General features: G+C 48.0%; 1 protein-coding gene and 1 long non-coding RNA gene across 2 annotated transcripts in view; one reads left to right on the top strand and one right to left on the bottom strand.

Annotated features, from left to right (window-relative positions):
- Nucleotides 1-5,603: 5,603 nt before the first annotated feature.
- LOC146081008 (speriolin-like) lies at nucleotides 5,604-12,215 on the bottom strand. Its single transcript, XM_083188872.1, has 4 exons — nucleotides 11,920-12,215; nucleotides 9,167-9,199; nucleotides 7,079-7,221; nucleotides 5,604-6,052 (listed from the first exon to the last, which is right to left on the bottom strand). Exons 1-4 carry the CDS (start codon nucleotides 12,083-12,085, stop codon nucleotides 5,738-5,740), a joined length of 657 nt encoding a protein of 218 aa, XP_083044998.1. The 5' UTR covers nucleotides 12,086-12,215; the 3' UTR covers nucleotides 5,604-5,737.
- LOC146081011 (uncharacterized) overlaps nucleotides 12,201-16,552 on the top strand; it is a 38,424-nt gene continuing 34,072 nt past the window's right edge. The window contains exon 1 of the long non-coding RNA XR_014475047.1: nucleotides 12,201-12,244. This is a non-coding gene — a long non-coding RNA (uncharacterized LOC146081011). The remainder of the gene's footprint in view (nucleotides 12,245-16,552) is intronic.

Genomic DNA, 16,552 nt, shown 5'->3' with positions numbered 1-16,552 from the left:
CCGAGAACACACTACTGTACCGTTACCTCCCTAACCCTGCACACACTACTGTACCCTTACCTCCCGGACCCTAACCTTACACATACTACTGTACCATTACCTCCCTAACCCTGCACACACTACTGTACTGTTACCTCCCTAAGGGCGAGATGTACTAAAGGGAAAATGCGGTAAAACCCCCGTTTTACCGCATTTTCCTATGTACTAAAACCCGTTCGCAGCGGTTTCGCAGGGCAGGGTATCGCCACCTTTGGGTGGCGATACCCTATAGAAGCCTATGGGCTTCTTTTCGCCGCCCGCCGCGTCGCCGCAACCCGCCGCCTCGCCGACCCCCCCTTTCCCCCCTCCCTTGGGCTTACCTTCTTGCAGGTCCTCCTGGACCCCGGAAGGTAAGCCCTTCCTCCCCCTAGCAACGCAGCCGGACGTCCTTCCAGCTGCAGGGGGAGGAGGAAGCGCCGGGGACAGCTTGCTTAGCTGTCCCCGGCGTGGATGCTGCAGAAGCCGGCTGGGAGGTGACGGAGACCCCCCGCACACCACAGTACAGGTATCGCGGGGGGCCTCCGTCACCGCATCGCGATGCCAGCCGCATATGTTAGTACATATGCGGCGGCATCGCGGCGGGGGGGGCGCGAAGGGCGGCGATGTATTTTAATACATCCCGCCCTAACCCTGCACACACTACTGTACCCTTACCTCCCTAACCTTACACATACTACTGTACCATTACCTCCCTAACCCTGAACACACTACTGTACCATTACCTCCCTAACCCTGTACTCTTACCTCCCTAAACCTGCACACACTACTGAACCCTTACCTCCCTAACCCTGCACACACTACTGTACCATTACCTCCCTAACCCTGCACACACTACTGTACTGTTACCTCCCTAACCCTGAACACACTACTGTACCATTACCTCCCTAACCCTGCACACACTACTGTACTGTTACCTCCCTAACCCTGCACACACTACTCTACCTTTACCTCCCTAACCTTACACGTACTACTGTACCATTACCTCCCTAACCCTGAACACACTACTGTACTGTTACCTCCCTAACCCTGCACACACTACTCTACCTTTACCTCCCTAACCTTACACGTACTACTGTACCATTACCTCCCTAACCCTGAACACACTACTGTACCCTTACCTCCCTAACCCTGTACTCTTACCTCCCTAAACCTGCACACACTACTCTACCCTCACCTCCCTAACCTTACACGTACTACTGTACCATTACCTCCCTAACCGTGAACACACTACTGAACCCTTACCTCCCTAACCCTGCACACACTACTGAACCCTTACCTCCCTAACCCTGCACACACTACAGTACCGTTACCTCCCTATCCCTGAACTCTGCTCGCCCAGAGGATGCATGGGCACATCTACAATTGCTGGGTGGTCCCCTGCATCCACCTCCTGTCCGCCTGTCAGTGAGGAAGCGCCCCTGCAAACATATAACTTGCCGAAGGCGTTCGCTCCGGGGGTTTGCACATGCGTATATTCGCGAATCGCTCCCATAGTACAGACATGTCAAGAGGATATATTTGCATATATAAGAGTAAATAGGTGAAACAGTTCCTACAGTATGCACACGCTCCACTAGTAAGATGGGACAGAATTTTTAGCAAATGGTGTCTTGCAAGTCCACAATAGAACAGATATGTTATGGTACTTGTGGAGGTGCTCCCCGGAGAGTCAAATAAAATCTAGCACAGGGGAGAAGAAAGTACACTCATCTGTTTGGGGGCACACTTATGATTAGTTAAAACTTTACATTCAGTATATGTAATGCTAAAAGATTGGTATGAATAGGCCAATACACACAAATATCCAGATACAAAATATGTGCAGACAATTAATAAAAAAGATCTTTTTGGGGGAAGAATTCCATCTCGAAGTGTATATGTAAAGCACAGGTGAAGCAAGGTTGCGAAGTGGCCGTTTGATGTACATGCTGCTAGCGTCAGTAACCTGCCCGCTGCCAACAGCGCCATTAGAAGCAGCACCCCTCCGGTTTGCCCAACACTGTGGACCCAGCAGGAAACTCAAATACACTCACAGCACCACTTCCAGGTGTGCTACGGCACACAGCCTGGTACCCCGTAATATCCTTTTCGGGCAACTTAGGTTTGTCTCCACCCTGTGTGGTTTACTATGGTCGATATGCAAACCTGCCTTTCACTATATAGCTTATTCCAGGTGATCTCCTGAAATTGTACCACTCAACTCCTACCATTGCTTAAGGCAAATAGGAGACAGCAGCATACTCATTTGCATCTTTAAAGTGGGTACAGTGATTTACACTACATGGGAGCGCACATTGGGACCGAATCTGCATCGAATGTGGATAAACCATTCAATGCCCACTCGATTTTAATAGTGCATATCTCACCGTGTGTACCCTCTATAAGGGCACTGTCTCTTTTCTGTTGGCACACTAAGGGCCTGATTCAGTACTGCTCACTAAGCAGCGGTTGTTTGCTGCTTAGCAAGCGGCTTAACGCCGCCCAGCCGAATGCCCGCCCCCCCTGCTGTCGAATCCCCTCGGTAACATGCAGGGGGTGTACACGAACACATCCCCTCGCATGCGGCTGAAGGAGAAAGAAATCAGTCAGAGTCCACCAAAGAGGTGGCAGGTGGTGACGTTATGTGACGTCTGCTGCCCACCCCCGGCAGCCCAGGGGAATGTCGAGTGTTTTCATGGGGACCCCCATAAATTCCTGGGTGTTCCCCTGCCCATCCCCATCCCTCCTCTACCTGTGCGAACGAATGTGGGCGACTGTGAAAATCGCCTAAGACTTTTGCACAGTGGCCCTGCACATGCATATAATCGGCCATACGCATGCACAGAGTAGCACCATCGGTCCCCGGCGTGAATACGCCAGGGGCCGATCACTCCTGAATCACCCCCTAATGGCACTCTCATCCCTGTTCCCCAAGGACCTGCACTTTGCACTGACACGAGTGCTAGTCAGAGGGCGACCTTTCTAAGGCTTGGAAAGCAGACACCCTATTATTCTTTCACCCCATTACTGGGAATGACCTAAGTTACCTCGCTCACCTGTATGACAATATACACAACAAGCAGCAGCAGTTCCTCCGGTGACAAAGGTTTGCAGGGGTCTGGTGCAACCCTGGTACATTCCCATATCACCTCACCCAGGTTGTGTCTATTCACTCATAACAAAGACCTGACTTGAGACGCCTGCCTTTATTTGTGAAAGGGGTAGAAATGTGCTTATAATTAATGAGAACACAGACTGCACTTAGGGGGTTATTCTGGTTCATGCGCTCACATGCAAATATGCATGTGAGCGTGATGTTTTTCATTTGCACATGGGCAAGTGCATTTCTGCACATGTGCATGCATCGGGTGTGAGCGGCCACGGCAAACAGAGTGTTTGCAGGGCTCTTGCACCCAACACTGTGGTGGGGGGCATGGGGCAGTGGCGGGTGGTTGCATCCATGGGAACACCCAGCGTTTCATGAGCATTCCCATAAAAATGCTGGGCGTTCCCATGGTGATCACCCAGTGACTTGGGTGCCGGGCCGTACAGCTGACGTCACCTGATGTCAGCTGCCCGCCATTTTCCCCTTAGGAATACACGCGAAACTAAGACACCTCAGAGTGTTTTAGTTTAGCGTGTACCTTCCACACCATTCGATGGTCGTGACCATCGAATGAAGTGGATGTTTCCCCATAGGCTGCGGATGGATGTTTATGCTAAACATCCATTAGCAGCCGTGGGGGGGGGGGGGGGGAATTCTCTCTGCAATCTCTGTACAGAGCGATTTAAATAAACTGGAGGATTAGGCGGGAAAATGGAAGCTGTGGTTTGATATAGAGAAATGTAAGTTCATGCATTTTGGGACCAGAAACAAGTGTGTATTTTATAAATTAAATGAAGAAAATGTAGGGGAATAGTAAATGGGGAAGGATTTGGGGGTACTCATTGACAGCAGACTTAGCTATAGTGCCCAATGTCAAGCAGCAGCAAAGGATAATAAGGTATTAGCATGCATGAAAGGGGTACAGAGGCTAAGGAAGACAGTGTGATGTTGTTAGTGTATAAATCATTGGTGTAGCCTCACCTAGAATACAGTGTTCAGTTTTGGGCCCCATCCCATGAAAAATACATCTTAGAACTCGAAAAGGTTCAGAGAAGGGCAACAAAATTGATTAAGGGTTTAGAGCAGGCATTCCCAACCACGGTCCTCAAGGCACACCAACAGTGCAGGTTTTGTAGATATCCAGGCTTGAGCACAGGTGACTTAATTAGTATCTGAGGGATTCTGATGAAACCATCTGTGCTGAAGCCTGGATATCACTAAAACCTGCACTATTGGTGTGCCTTGAGGACCGTGGTTGGGAATGCCTGGTTTAGAGTCATCCCATTATAAGAAAAGGTTAGCGTGGTTAGGTAGTTTACGTCCATCTAGGTCACTTATAAACATAGGCTGTGCACAGCAGGAGATCAAATACAGGTTGAACTTGATGGATTGGCAGCAGGAGCCCTTGGCAGATGCCTCTATTGCCTCCCAGAGTTACGCATCTGCTCAAGACCCACGTCTTGATATCATAGCCTTCCAGCTCTAATACTCCCTCACTCTTTCATGCTGACTGTTCTCCCCATCTGTCTGCCGATTCCCTTTACAATGGGAGCTATGACAATCAAGGTCCTTTTATGTCATGTGCTTTTCCTTTCCTAACTTATACCATCATCAACTCCCTACGGCTACAGTGCTACCTAACCCTTGGGTTCTACTGCTTACCTGAGTAGTAAGGGGGGGATGCGGTCATTTGGTCTACAGCATGATGGTAGACAGTCATTAGGTTGACACCATTAGGTCGACATGGGAAAATGTCGACATGGGTCTAGGTCAACTGGGAAAAAACCCATGTTGACCTTTTCACTGTCGACCTAGACATTATCGAACTAATGACCTGTCGAACTAACGACCTGTCGAACTAATGACCTTTTGACCTAGGACCATGTCAACCTTTTCCCATGTCGACCTAGACCCATGTCGACCTTTTCCCATGTCGAACTAATGATGTAGACTATCATGCTGTAGACCAAATGAACCCAACCGACGCAAGGGGGATATGCAATTTGGGATTCTGACTGTCTCAACGTCCTGACAGTCGTAATCCCATCCGTCCAACACTAACTCTACAGCTCTAATTCGGAAAGTCAGTGGATCAGCGAAAACGGACGCAGATTGTTAAAAAATGGGCGCATATTCAACAATCCACTGCCGTTTCCAACAAAACAGTTTCGTCTTTAAAAAAAGATGAAACTGACAGCCTTTAATGCTGTTGGAAACGGCAGCATTGCATAGTCGAGTGCCGCAATTTCCCCCAGTGGGAAATATAGGCACAGATTGATTACTGCTCTAAGTCCGCTGATGCAGCAATGTTCTGTATTGTGAATCACTTTTATCCTTGTTTTATACATTCTGTTTATATATCTTGTAAGGCGATTCAGACACCTTGTGGCACCATATAAATAATAATGATAATAATATAATATTGCTACATCATCCTTATGAAGTTATGTGATAATACAAAAAACAAAATACAAATCAATAACATTTTTGGTTTTATAAATGCTTTAATGTTGCAATGAACTTGTGTTATCATAGATGGTATGTTGAGGTTTCTGTGATGATGACAATGTTTGGGCATTGTGTCAGTGGTGGGGACAATGCCAGGTTCACTGTCTAAATGAAGAGAGGTTTTTTATCCTCTATGGACATATAGTAGAAACAGTTGAAAATGATCTCCACATCATCCGCTATATTTTGGGGGATACACTCTCTCAGCATCTTTAGTATGGTCTCTCTGTTACTAAACTCAAATTCCTTGGTGTCTTCGCTCATTAATCCATACTTGTTCACCAGGTGCTCTGTTAGGTTGGGGTGGACGTGCTTATCATAGCCTATCTTTTTCAGACGACTCATTGTTTCATGATACCGCTGAGTCAGATCAGCTCTTAGTTTTTCATTCACTTTGCCGGTTAAAGGGCAGGTAGTCACCTGTGTGGAAGGGGTAAGGAGAGCAATATCAGCATTATAATTAACTATAACATGTCTGTATATTCCAAAGCACAGTAAAAAAAACTGGTTCCACTTACAAAAATATTATGTCACATATTGTTACTGTGCTAAGGGGTTGGGATCGTTTTGTCTACAGCATGTTGGTCGACACTGCTAGGTCGACATGGGGAAAGGTCGACATGGTTCTAGGTCGACATGGGACAAGGTCGACAGGTCATTCGGTCGACACAAGCATTAGGTGAACAGTGTCTAGGTCGACAGTCAAAAGGTCCACATGGGTTTTTCACTGTTTTTTTTTACCTGAATGTTGACACAGTCGACATGGACACAGTTTCAAGAGCACCGCATCCCCTCGCTGTGCTCGGCACACTATTTTATTCTCCCACCACACCCTAGTGGATGGTAGGGCACATGTCAGCTCAAAAAACAGTCAACCTTTTGACTGTTGACCTAGACACTGTCGACATAATGCTTGTGTCGACCTAATGACCCGTCGACCTAAACCCATGTCGATCAAGAACCATGTCAACCTAGAACCATGTCGACCTATCCCAATGTCAACCTAATGGTGTCGACCCAATGCTTGTCGACCAACATGCTGTAGACCAAATGACTGTATCCTGTGCTAAAAGAGGGGGTGATTCTTAGTAGGAGAGGATTCCTTTAATATTGAACATTTAAGGACAGATTTACAGGTATTTCTTTTGAGGACACCTAGAGTTAACCGATATGATCAAAGCTTATCTCTGAAAGCTGAGGGTTGACAGTGCTAAACAATACAAACAAGGGGTTTTACTGTGTCATTTTAAGCAGTTTAATTAAATTTTAATTACATTTTAATGGTTTTGCTCTTTGGAAACATATAAGAGTCTAGTTTTCCTTTGGGCTTAGATGAGCCTCCCTTTGTAGCCTTTTGTATCATCCACTAGGGATGGGTGTCTTACTGCAGACTTCTACCTGACGCTCCTTTTCCCTTTCTGCCAACATTTAAAACTCATACTTTACCTGGAGAATTTTTTCTCCGATGTTGGAAACCAAGAAACCATACTGTTTATACCGCTCCTGGAAAATGGTCACTAGGATCCTGCGCTCCAGTTGGAAAGCTATTTCCCCAAATATTTTTTGCCAGTATTGGATTTCCTTTGCATCTGAAAGATCAAATTAATAAAGAGTCATCCTTTCCACCTATCCATCCATCTATCCATCCATCCATCCATTCATTCATCCAACCAATTAATCATAATTTCTCTGAGAAATCACTTCAGTTACGATCACCAACATGTTGTAGTGTATTGCCAATATATTGCACAGCACTCACATAAGTAGCCGGTCAGGAATAAATTCAGGGTGAAAGAGGAATCTAAGTTCTGTTCATGGAAGACTGCACACAGAAGAGCTATAAGCTTAGCTCACTAAGGGGGAGATTCTCTAAGCTAAAAATGTGGTAAAAACCCCGTTATCGGGGTTTTTACCACATTTTGGGATGCTGTAAGCATCCCCCGCTGGGTTACCAAAATCTGGCGATGCCCCATAGAAGCCAATGGGCTTCTAACGCAAACCCACCGCCGCCCCGCATGGACCCCTGCCGTCCCGCATCGCCCCCTCACCTGTGTCCGGGCAGCACAGAGCTGTGCTGCCCGGACCTGTGACCTCCTCCCTGCACTGATCCTCTTCCGGGTGCAGGGAGGAGGAGAGCCCGGCGCAGCAGCAGCGCCGGGTGTGGGAGGGAGGGGGGAGCCGCCGGGACCTGCTGAGACCCGGCGACTCTCACCGCAAAGGACAGCTCTTTACGCAAGAGCTGTCCATTGCTATAATTATCGCATATGTTAGAACATATGCAATAATTATAAATGCGATGGGTGGCAAAGGGGGGTGGAGATTCTTAGAGAATCTCTAAGCTAAAAATGCGGTAAAAACCCTGTTATCGTAGTTTTTACCGCATTTTGGGATGCTGTAAGCATCCCCCACCGGGTTACCGTGGCGGGGGGCATCGCCAGAAAAATCTGGCGATGCCCCATAGAAGCCAATGGGCTTCTACCGCATCCCACCGCCGCCCCACACGGACCCCCCGCCACCCCGCACGGACCCCCACCGCCCCGCATCGTCCCCTCACCTGTGTCCGGGCAGCACAGAGCTGTGCTGCCCGGACCTGTGACCTCCTCCCTGCACTGATCCTCTTCTGGGTGCAGGGAGGAGGAGAGCCCGGCGCAGCAGCAGCAGCGCCGGGTGTGGGAGGGAGCCGCGGGGACCTGCTGGGACCCGGCGACTCTCACTGCAAAGGACAGCTCTTAACGCAAGAGCTGTCCTTTGCCCTAATTATCGCATATGTTAGAACATATGCGATAATTATAATTGCGAAGAGAGGCGAAGGGGGCGGAGATTCTTAGAGAATCTCCCACTAAGCATTGGTATTTCGTTGCTTAGTGAGCCTTCTAACAACGCCCGCCGGGTGTGTGAATGCCCACCCCCCGCCACCTAGCGATTATCCCTGCCGCTTTGCGAATGGATGTTTAAGGGCCAAAATCATTCGGTGGTCGGTGGCCATCGAATAATTTCTACCCTGCTTGCAAATCTAAATCAGTCTGGTCTTGCGGTGCCCAGGTCCTGTGATGTCAGCTGCACGCCCCCGGCAGGCAGGTACCCGCCTGCATTCGCATGTGGACGCCCATCGGTTTCCTGGGCACACCCAGTGTTTTCATAAGTATGCCCAGGAAACGCAGGGAGTTTGCATGTGAACGCCCCCTGCCCGCCTCCATCCCACCCCCCCCCCCATGTGCGAGCGCCACACCTACTATGCAAGTTGGCAAAGGCGCCTGCACAGAAGCCCTGCACATGCGCATATGACAATATGCGCATGCGCAGGACATACACAATGGTCCCCCGTGTGAACACGCTGGGTACCGCGCCGATTAGACACATGGCCTAAAAGACAGTCTAACTGGGGAAGATAATAGTTTGGAATATGATTCAAATGGGTATCCAGCATCTATGTGGGATACACATATTGTATTCACAAACAGAATAACATAATCCCTCATACTGGTTGTTTCACTGTAAATAAGTAACAGAAACTGATAGAAATATGTTTCTCACCTTTGCATGATGGTGGAAGCTGATCTCTGATGTCTTGAATTCACATCACATAGAATAATGGAAAAATGAATTAGACTGATTCCTGCACTACTCTGCTTCCTGTATTATAATGCACATCACAGTATTCATCTTTATATACCCTCTCTTTATAATTACACACGCTCTTAACATCAGATTCACCTCTTAACAAAAGCGCTTATAAATTTGAACAAAGTTGACTTACGGTGCCCAGACATGGTGCGATGTGTGGTAGGTGCAATTTGGGCCTATACAATGTGTACTATGCGATTTGGACTGTACACACTGTGGGATTTGAACTACATGAGATTTGATAGTATGTATTATATATATAGGGGGAAATTTACTAAGTTGTGAATTCTACTTCACATGTGATGTTGCTATGGGTAACCAATCAGAATGTACTTCTTATTTATTTAGCACCCTCTAGAACAAGGCTGGGTAATTGCGGCCCTCCAGATGTTGATGAACTACACATCCCAGGATGCTTTGCATTAGTTTTGCTATGTGGCCATGCTGAAACTGATGCAAGGCATGCTGGGATGTGTAGTTCATCAACATCTGGAGGGCCGCAATTGCCCAGCCCTGCTCTAGAAGATAGTAGACAGGATCTGATTGGTTGCCCATAGCAACATCACATGTGAAGTAGAATTCACATCTTAGTAAATTTCCCCCATAGTGTATCATACCCTCCAACATGTGAGGGTCAGAAATCGGTGCAAATGGAGAAAAAAATGTATCAGAGAGGAGCGTGGCTATGGGAAAGGGGGCGTGGCCATATATTCAATACCTGTGTGTGCGAGAGTGGAGACTGGAGAATAATCACTTTGCCTGCCCTGCTCCACATCCCCCGCCCAGCGCTGGCCCTCTCCTGCTGTGCTTTATTGAACCTGCTGCCCTGCACAGTGCACACTCCAGACACAGCACGTTCTCCAGAGTCTACCCCGAGCAGGAGGCGGGCCGGCCGTGTCCCCCTTGGTGCACCTTGGGAGTTGTAGTTTTATTTGACAGCTCCCCCTCAAGCTCCCTGGGGAATAGCCGGCAGTCGGAAACTACAGCTCCCAGAGTCCCCGCGGCTGAGACTGAGAGGTGCTGCGGCTGAAGCTTAAAAGTCGTTACAATCGGTACAGGGGAATTTATCCGGTACAGGCCGTTAAAAAAGTTACAGTTGGAGGGTATGGTGTATGGCAGGGGTTCCCAAACTGAGAATTTCAGGGGAAAAAAATATTACATTAAATAAGTTGTGCTTTTATGTCATGCTGGGGTCCAGTTATGTGTTAAGAAACTTTCTTAAGATTCCCTTCTATTTATGCACATATTTTATAATTGGAAGCCAGAAGCACTGATTTTACCTATTACATTGATCGTACATTATTTAAATTGGTTCTGGACCACCAACCGAGGCACCCTCCAAGTACTCCGAGGCACCCCAGTGTGCCAGGTTACACAGTTTGGAAACCAGTGGTATATGGTAAAGTTCGCACTCACATTCCTATGATAGGAAAAGTGAGGTGCTCCATAAAGAGGGTCCAAGCGGGAACTCCAATAACACCAGGTATAGTCGGTATCAAAACAAACGCTGTAGAGGTTGCAAAGATCATCATTTAAGGGTCTTTCTCAACACATGTCCAGTGGTAGATCTGTGCAGCATACTCGTGACTTGCTTGCTGTACATATGTATTGCTGGACCTGTCTTGAGAAAGACCCTTAGGGGTTGAAACGTCAACTTATGTTTCTTTTCCATTAAATCATGGGTCTTCAACCTGTGGCCCTCCAGATGTTGTGAAACTACATGTTCCAACATGCATTGCCACATTTTTTCCTATAAGAGCATGCAAAAAAACCTCAGGGCATGCTGGGACATGCTGTATATGCTAACATATATTTATACTACTAACTAGTACTTCATGGAGCCACTTAGGCAGGCATGTCCAAACTATGGCCCTCCAGCTGCTGTGAAACTACACATCCCAGTATGCCTTGCAATAGCTTTAGCATTCCCTAATAGCAAAACTGTGGCAATGCATTATGGGACTTGTAACAGCTGGAGGGCCATAGTTTGAGTATGCTATGTGGCAAAGATGAACATCACATCACATCACAATATTTTTAAGCCACTAATGATTTTGTTTTGATGGTAGTACTTCGATGGTGGCATTCTGATGTTTTCCACCATCGAATGGTGAACATTTGATGGTGATTAGATGGCCCTGTCCCCCGCCTGGCATGTTGCAGTGCTTCTGCACACGCTTAGCTGTGCTGATGATATTTGCGCATGCACAAATCATATATATATTTTTTTAATCTAATTCTTTCGGTGCGATGGTCAATTAACATTGCATCAAAAGATTAGATGGCGGAAATCCAGCCATCATATGACTGTGGGCTTCTGATGTCCATCCCTATGGCACAGGGAGGCGTTCCACTGGGCCGCCATCATAGTTTTTATCTCTATGCTGATGGCAGCATGCAATCCACAGGTATTGCAGCCAGGGGAGGGGGCTGTATTGAAGCTGCAGGGGGCGGGGCCTAGGATGCTGCAGTCTGCAGGGGAAGGAAAAAATGTTTTCCTTACTTCTGCAGCACAGAGGCCTAGTTACAGTCTGGGCCTGGAGCTGCAGCTCCATCAGCCCCATTGTTAATCTGTCCCTGTCTAATAAATATATATAACTGCAGTGACTAGTCTGGCTCTCTGTTCTATAAATAGAGATATACTTGCTGGATTTGTCTCTTACCATCATCAATGTTGTGTTTTCGGTCAGGTGATAAGTTGCGTGCATAGTTTTCATGTTTCATCAAGGTTTCCTGGAGTTCGACATTCTCCTGCATCAGTCCAACCATTTTCCTCAGCTCGGCGTTCTCTGTCAGCAGATGGAAAGTTTTGCCCTTCAAAGCCTCCATGTTTTAATACTTGTTGTTGCTTGGGCTTTTTCTCCAAATTGTCCCTCCACTGGGAAATATTGCTGCTGCTTCCTCCACTGCGCTGTAGCCTGGAAACTGCCACCAACAGCAACCAACTGCCTGCAGGCGTGCGCATGTGACCATCCTGTGCTGTGTCATGTAAGTTGGGAGCTGAGCACTGGTGGCATCCAGAGTGTCTCCCATCTGCAGATCAGTCCACAGAGCAGCAGGGGATTGAGCTATAGTGGAATTTAATCATCTTGAATAATTGTTAACCATTTCATACTTTTCATAAAAACAACCTGAGATATTAATAACCATTATTTATTATTTATTCAGTCAAGAGAACAAAGTTTTTAGCTATTTTAATTATATATCTATCTATATATCTATCTATATATATCTATATCTATCTATCTATCTAGATAGATAGATATATCGTGGGAGGAGGGTCGCTGGGGTTCCGCGAATCGCGCGGGGGGGTGTTGCGGGGGTCCCGCGAATCGCGGGAGGGGGGGTCACGGGGGTCCCACGAATCACGGGAGAGGGGGGTCACGGGGGTCACGCGAATCGCGAGAGGGGTCGCGGGGGGGGGGGGGTGTGCTGTCAGGGGGGGGGGGGGGGTGCGGGAGTAATTGTGGATGGTAGCTGTGGAGTAATGGTGGATGGTGGGCATGTACTGTAGCCCTGGCTGGGGGAGGTGATGTCAAGGGGGTGGGGTGTGTAGAACGTTATACACATAGAACACTTTTCCCTGGGGGGGGGGGGGGGCGGATTTGTGTATCCTGCTGGGCGGGAACATTAGATACACAGGGGATGAGTGACAGATCTGGCTAAATATATAAGAGATATAGATATATATATTAGAAATGTGCACCGGCCACTTTTCGGGTTTTGGGTTTTGGGTTCTGATTACCTTGAGGTTTTGGGTTCTAATGGGTTTTGCCAAAACACCTCCTAAGTGTTTTGTGTTTGGATTTCTTGGGTTTTGGGTTCTGATTTTTTTGTTAAAAAAGCATAAAAACTGCTAAAATCGCATAATTTTTTATTTGTTTTGCTCCTACGCTATATTAACCTCAATAACATTAATTTCCACTCATTTACAGTCTATTCTGAACAGCTCACACCTTACAATATTGTTTTGAGGGCAAAAGGTTGCACTGAGGTAGCTGGATAACTATGATAAGCCACACAAGTGTGCGGCACAAACACTAGACTGATATGGCACACTTAGCATACCCTCTAGGCTGATACTGCACATCTAGAATTACCCCTGGACTGATATGGCACAGGTAGCATCACCCCTGGACTGATACAGCACATTTAGCATCACCCTTGGACTGATATGGCACACTTAATAGCACCCCTGGACTGATACGGCACACAGCATCACCCCTGGACTGATATGGCACACAGCATCACCCCTGGACTGATACAGCACATTTAGCATCACCCCTGGACTGATATGGCACACTTAGCATCCCCCCTAGTCTGATACGGCACACCTAGCATCACCCCTTGACTGATACGGCACACCTAGCATCTCCCCTGGACTGATATGGTACGCTTAGCATCACCCCTGGACTAATACAGCACACTTGGCAGCACCCCATGAATTATATGGCAGACTTGGCTTACCCCAGGAATTATACGGCACAGATGGTGGCACCCCTGACCTGATACAGCACACATGGAATTATACGGCACAGATGGCGGCACCCCTGGACTGTTACGGCACACATGGCGGCAGGCATGGAATTATACGGCAGACAAATTCCTGCAGTAAAAATAAAAATGTGTATTCTTTTAATTATAAAAAAGAGCAGCACACCTTACTTAGCAACACCCCATGAATTATACAGCACTCTTGGCTCACCCCTGGACTACAGCACATTTAACAGCCCTTGCAGTAAAAAAAAAAAGGTACTTGTTTCCTAGTACGGCCACACCGATTTACATCGGGGTGGTCGTGTCGGAAAAATCGGGTCGATCGCATCGCATGCGATTTGGTCGCATGCGATGCGATCGTCGCGACCGACCGATTTTGGACCCGATTTTTTTTTTGGGAATTAAATGTAAATCGGGTCCCTGGGACCCGATTTTACATTGGATTCAATGTAAAATATTCCCAACCCCCCCAAATGTCACGGCGTACACCCCACCCCATGATAGACGCCAACCCGAAGCGTGGCGAGCGCAGCGAGCCCGCGAGGGGCGGCGGTGCGCGTCCTCCGACCTTTTCATTCCCCTACTATCCACGTCGGCGTGGAGTTGAGAATAGAATAGTGTGGCGAGCGCAGCGAGCCACCGAGCCCGAAGCGTGGCGAGGGGACGCGGATACCTTCACAGGTAAACGCGTCCCTTCGCGGACTTCACAGGTGTCCGCGTCGCCACGGACACCTGTGAAGCCCGCGAGGGGACGCGTATAACTGTGAAGGTATCCGCGTCCCCTCGCGGGGCTCGCTGCGCTCGCCATGCTTCGGGCTCGGTGGCTCGCTGCGCTCGCCACACTATTCTATTCTCAACTCCACGCCGACGTGGATAGTAGGGGAATGAAAAGGTCGGAGGACGCGCACTGCCGCCCCTCGCGGGCTCGCTGCGCTCGCCACGCTTCGGGTTGGCGTCTATCGTGGGGTGACGACGGGGACATCTAAAATGTGAAATGGGTCATATTGGCCCATTTCACATTTTTCACATTTTTTAAGGATTTCAATGTTAAAAAATCTTTTAACATTGAAGCCTATGTAAAAATCGGGGGCATCGCGTCGGGACCTATGTTAATGGTCCCGACCGACGCGATGCCCCCGATATTTTACCTTTCCCGACACGATTTCAATGTTAAAATATTTTTTAACATTGAAGCCTATGGGGAAATCGCGGGCATCGCGTCGGTCGCGTCGGGACCATTGTTAACGGTCCCGACCGACGCGATGCCCCCGATATTTTGTCCTAGCCGGCCAAATGGACCTGATTTCAAAGGAAATCGGGTCCATCTTATGGATCGTGTACCTTAACTAAAGGTACACGATCCATAAGATATGTGGCCGTGCTAGGAAACAAGTACCAAAAAAAAACCACCTTAAATTTATTTTCATTAAAAAAAAGGGCAGCTCCCCTGGTCTGATATGGGACACATGGGGCACCGCTGGAATTATACGGCACACATGCGGGCACCCCAGGACTGATACAGGACACATGGGGGCACCCCTGGACAAATACAGCACACATGTGGGCACCCCTGGATGGATACAGCACACATGTGGGCACCCCTGGACTGATAGTACTGGTAGCCAGTGGAAACAGCAGATTGGAATTAAATACTGCAATAAATACTGGTAGCCAGTGGCAACAGACTGGAATTATATACTGCGATAAATACTGGTAGCCAGTGGCAACAGCAGACTAGAATTATATACTGCAATAAATAAAATATTGGTAGCCACTGCCAGTGGCAACAGCAAACTGGAATTATATACTGTGATAGGTACTGGTAGCCAAGGGCAACAGCACACTGGAATTATATACTGCAATAGGTACTGGTAGGCACTAGCCAGTGGCAACAGCAGAGAGCAGACTGTAGCAGACACTAGGCAGTGCAGGGCAGGCAGTGGCACTAGCAGCACCAGTGGACTATCACACTGTGACTGACTATACAGGAGCAGACTCAGCAGAGGCAGGCCCCAGCACAAAGGAGAGACAGAACACAGCACCAGTCATCCTTGCAATGGTGATGTCTTGATCACTGAGCAGAGACACAGTACACAGCAGCACAGGCCCCAGCAGAGACCACACACAGCAGCAGCACACCCTTCCCTACCCTTCTCCGAGATTGGAGTGAAGATGGCGGCGCGTGGTTGCGGAATTTAAGGGTTCCATGATCTCGTGAGAATCCGACGCCGGGCGATGACGTTTTGCCCGTGCGCCCGGATTCCAGTCAGGCGGGAAGCGCCGAGCACTGCTCATATCCGGGCCCGGATTGATGAAGTCCGTGCTGGCTCTGATCTGGGGAATCCGAGCCCGCACATCTCTAATATATATATAGATATCTATCTATCTGTCTGTCTGTCTGTCTGTCTGTCTGTCTATCTATCTATATATATCAGCAAATCTATCTAGTGGCACTCCCAGGACTTTTGTACAGCACCCTTTATCTTGTCATGTTTCATTTGTTTACATAAATTTCATCAGGACAATCTAAAGCTGTGTAACATGTTGCAATTTCGACTATATAGTCAAAATCGATAGTAAGTTGGTGCAAAGCGCACTGTGTTTTGGCACATCCGATCACATATGGGTCCCGATGCACTGCCCCGCAGCATCGGAATCAAAAGTAGAAATAAACTGTGCAGAACAGTATTTTTCTACAATATCGGAACGAGGGCCATGCTGCTAACCTCATTTCCATTCATACACCCTCCCGCCCTCTACGGTCGGCTGACGACTGTCGTCTCTCCTCCACCCTGATCA

The sequence above is a fragment of the Crinia signifera genome, chromosome 5, assembly GCF_055691185.1.
Source record: "Crinia signifera chromosome 5, ASM5569118v1, whole genome shotgun sequence".
In the NCBI taxonomy this organism is placed as follows: Eukaryota; Metazoa; Chordata; class Amphibia; order Anura; family Myobatrachidae; genus Crinia; species Crinia signifera.
The sequence above is the reverse complement of the archived record's forward strand: the minus strand, read 5'-3'. Positions and strand labels throughout refer to the sequence as shown.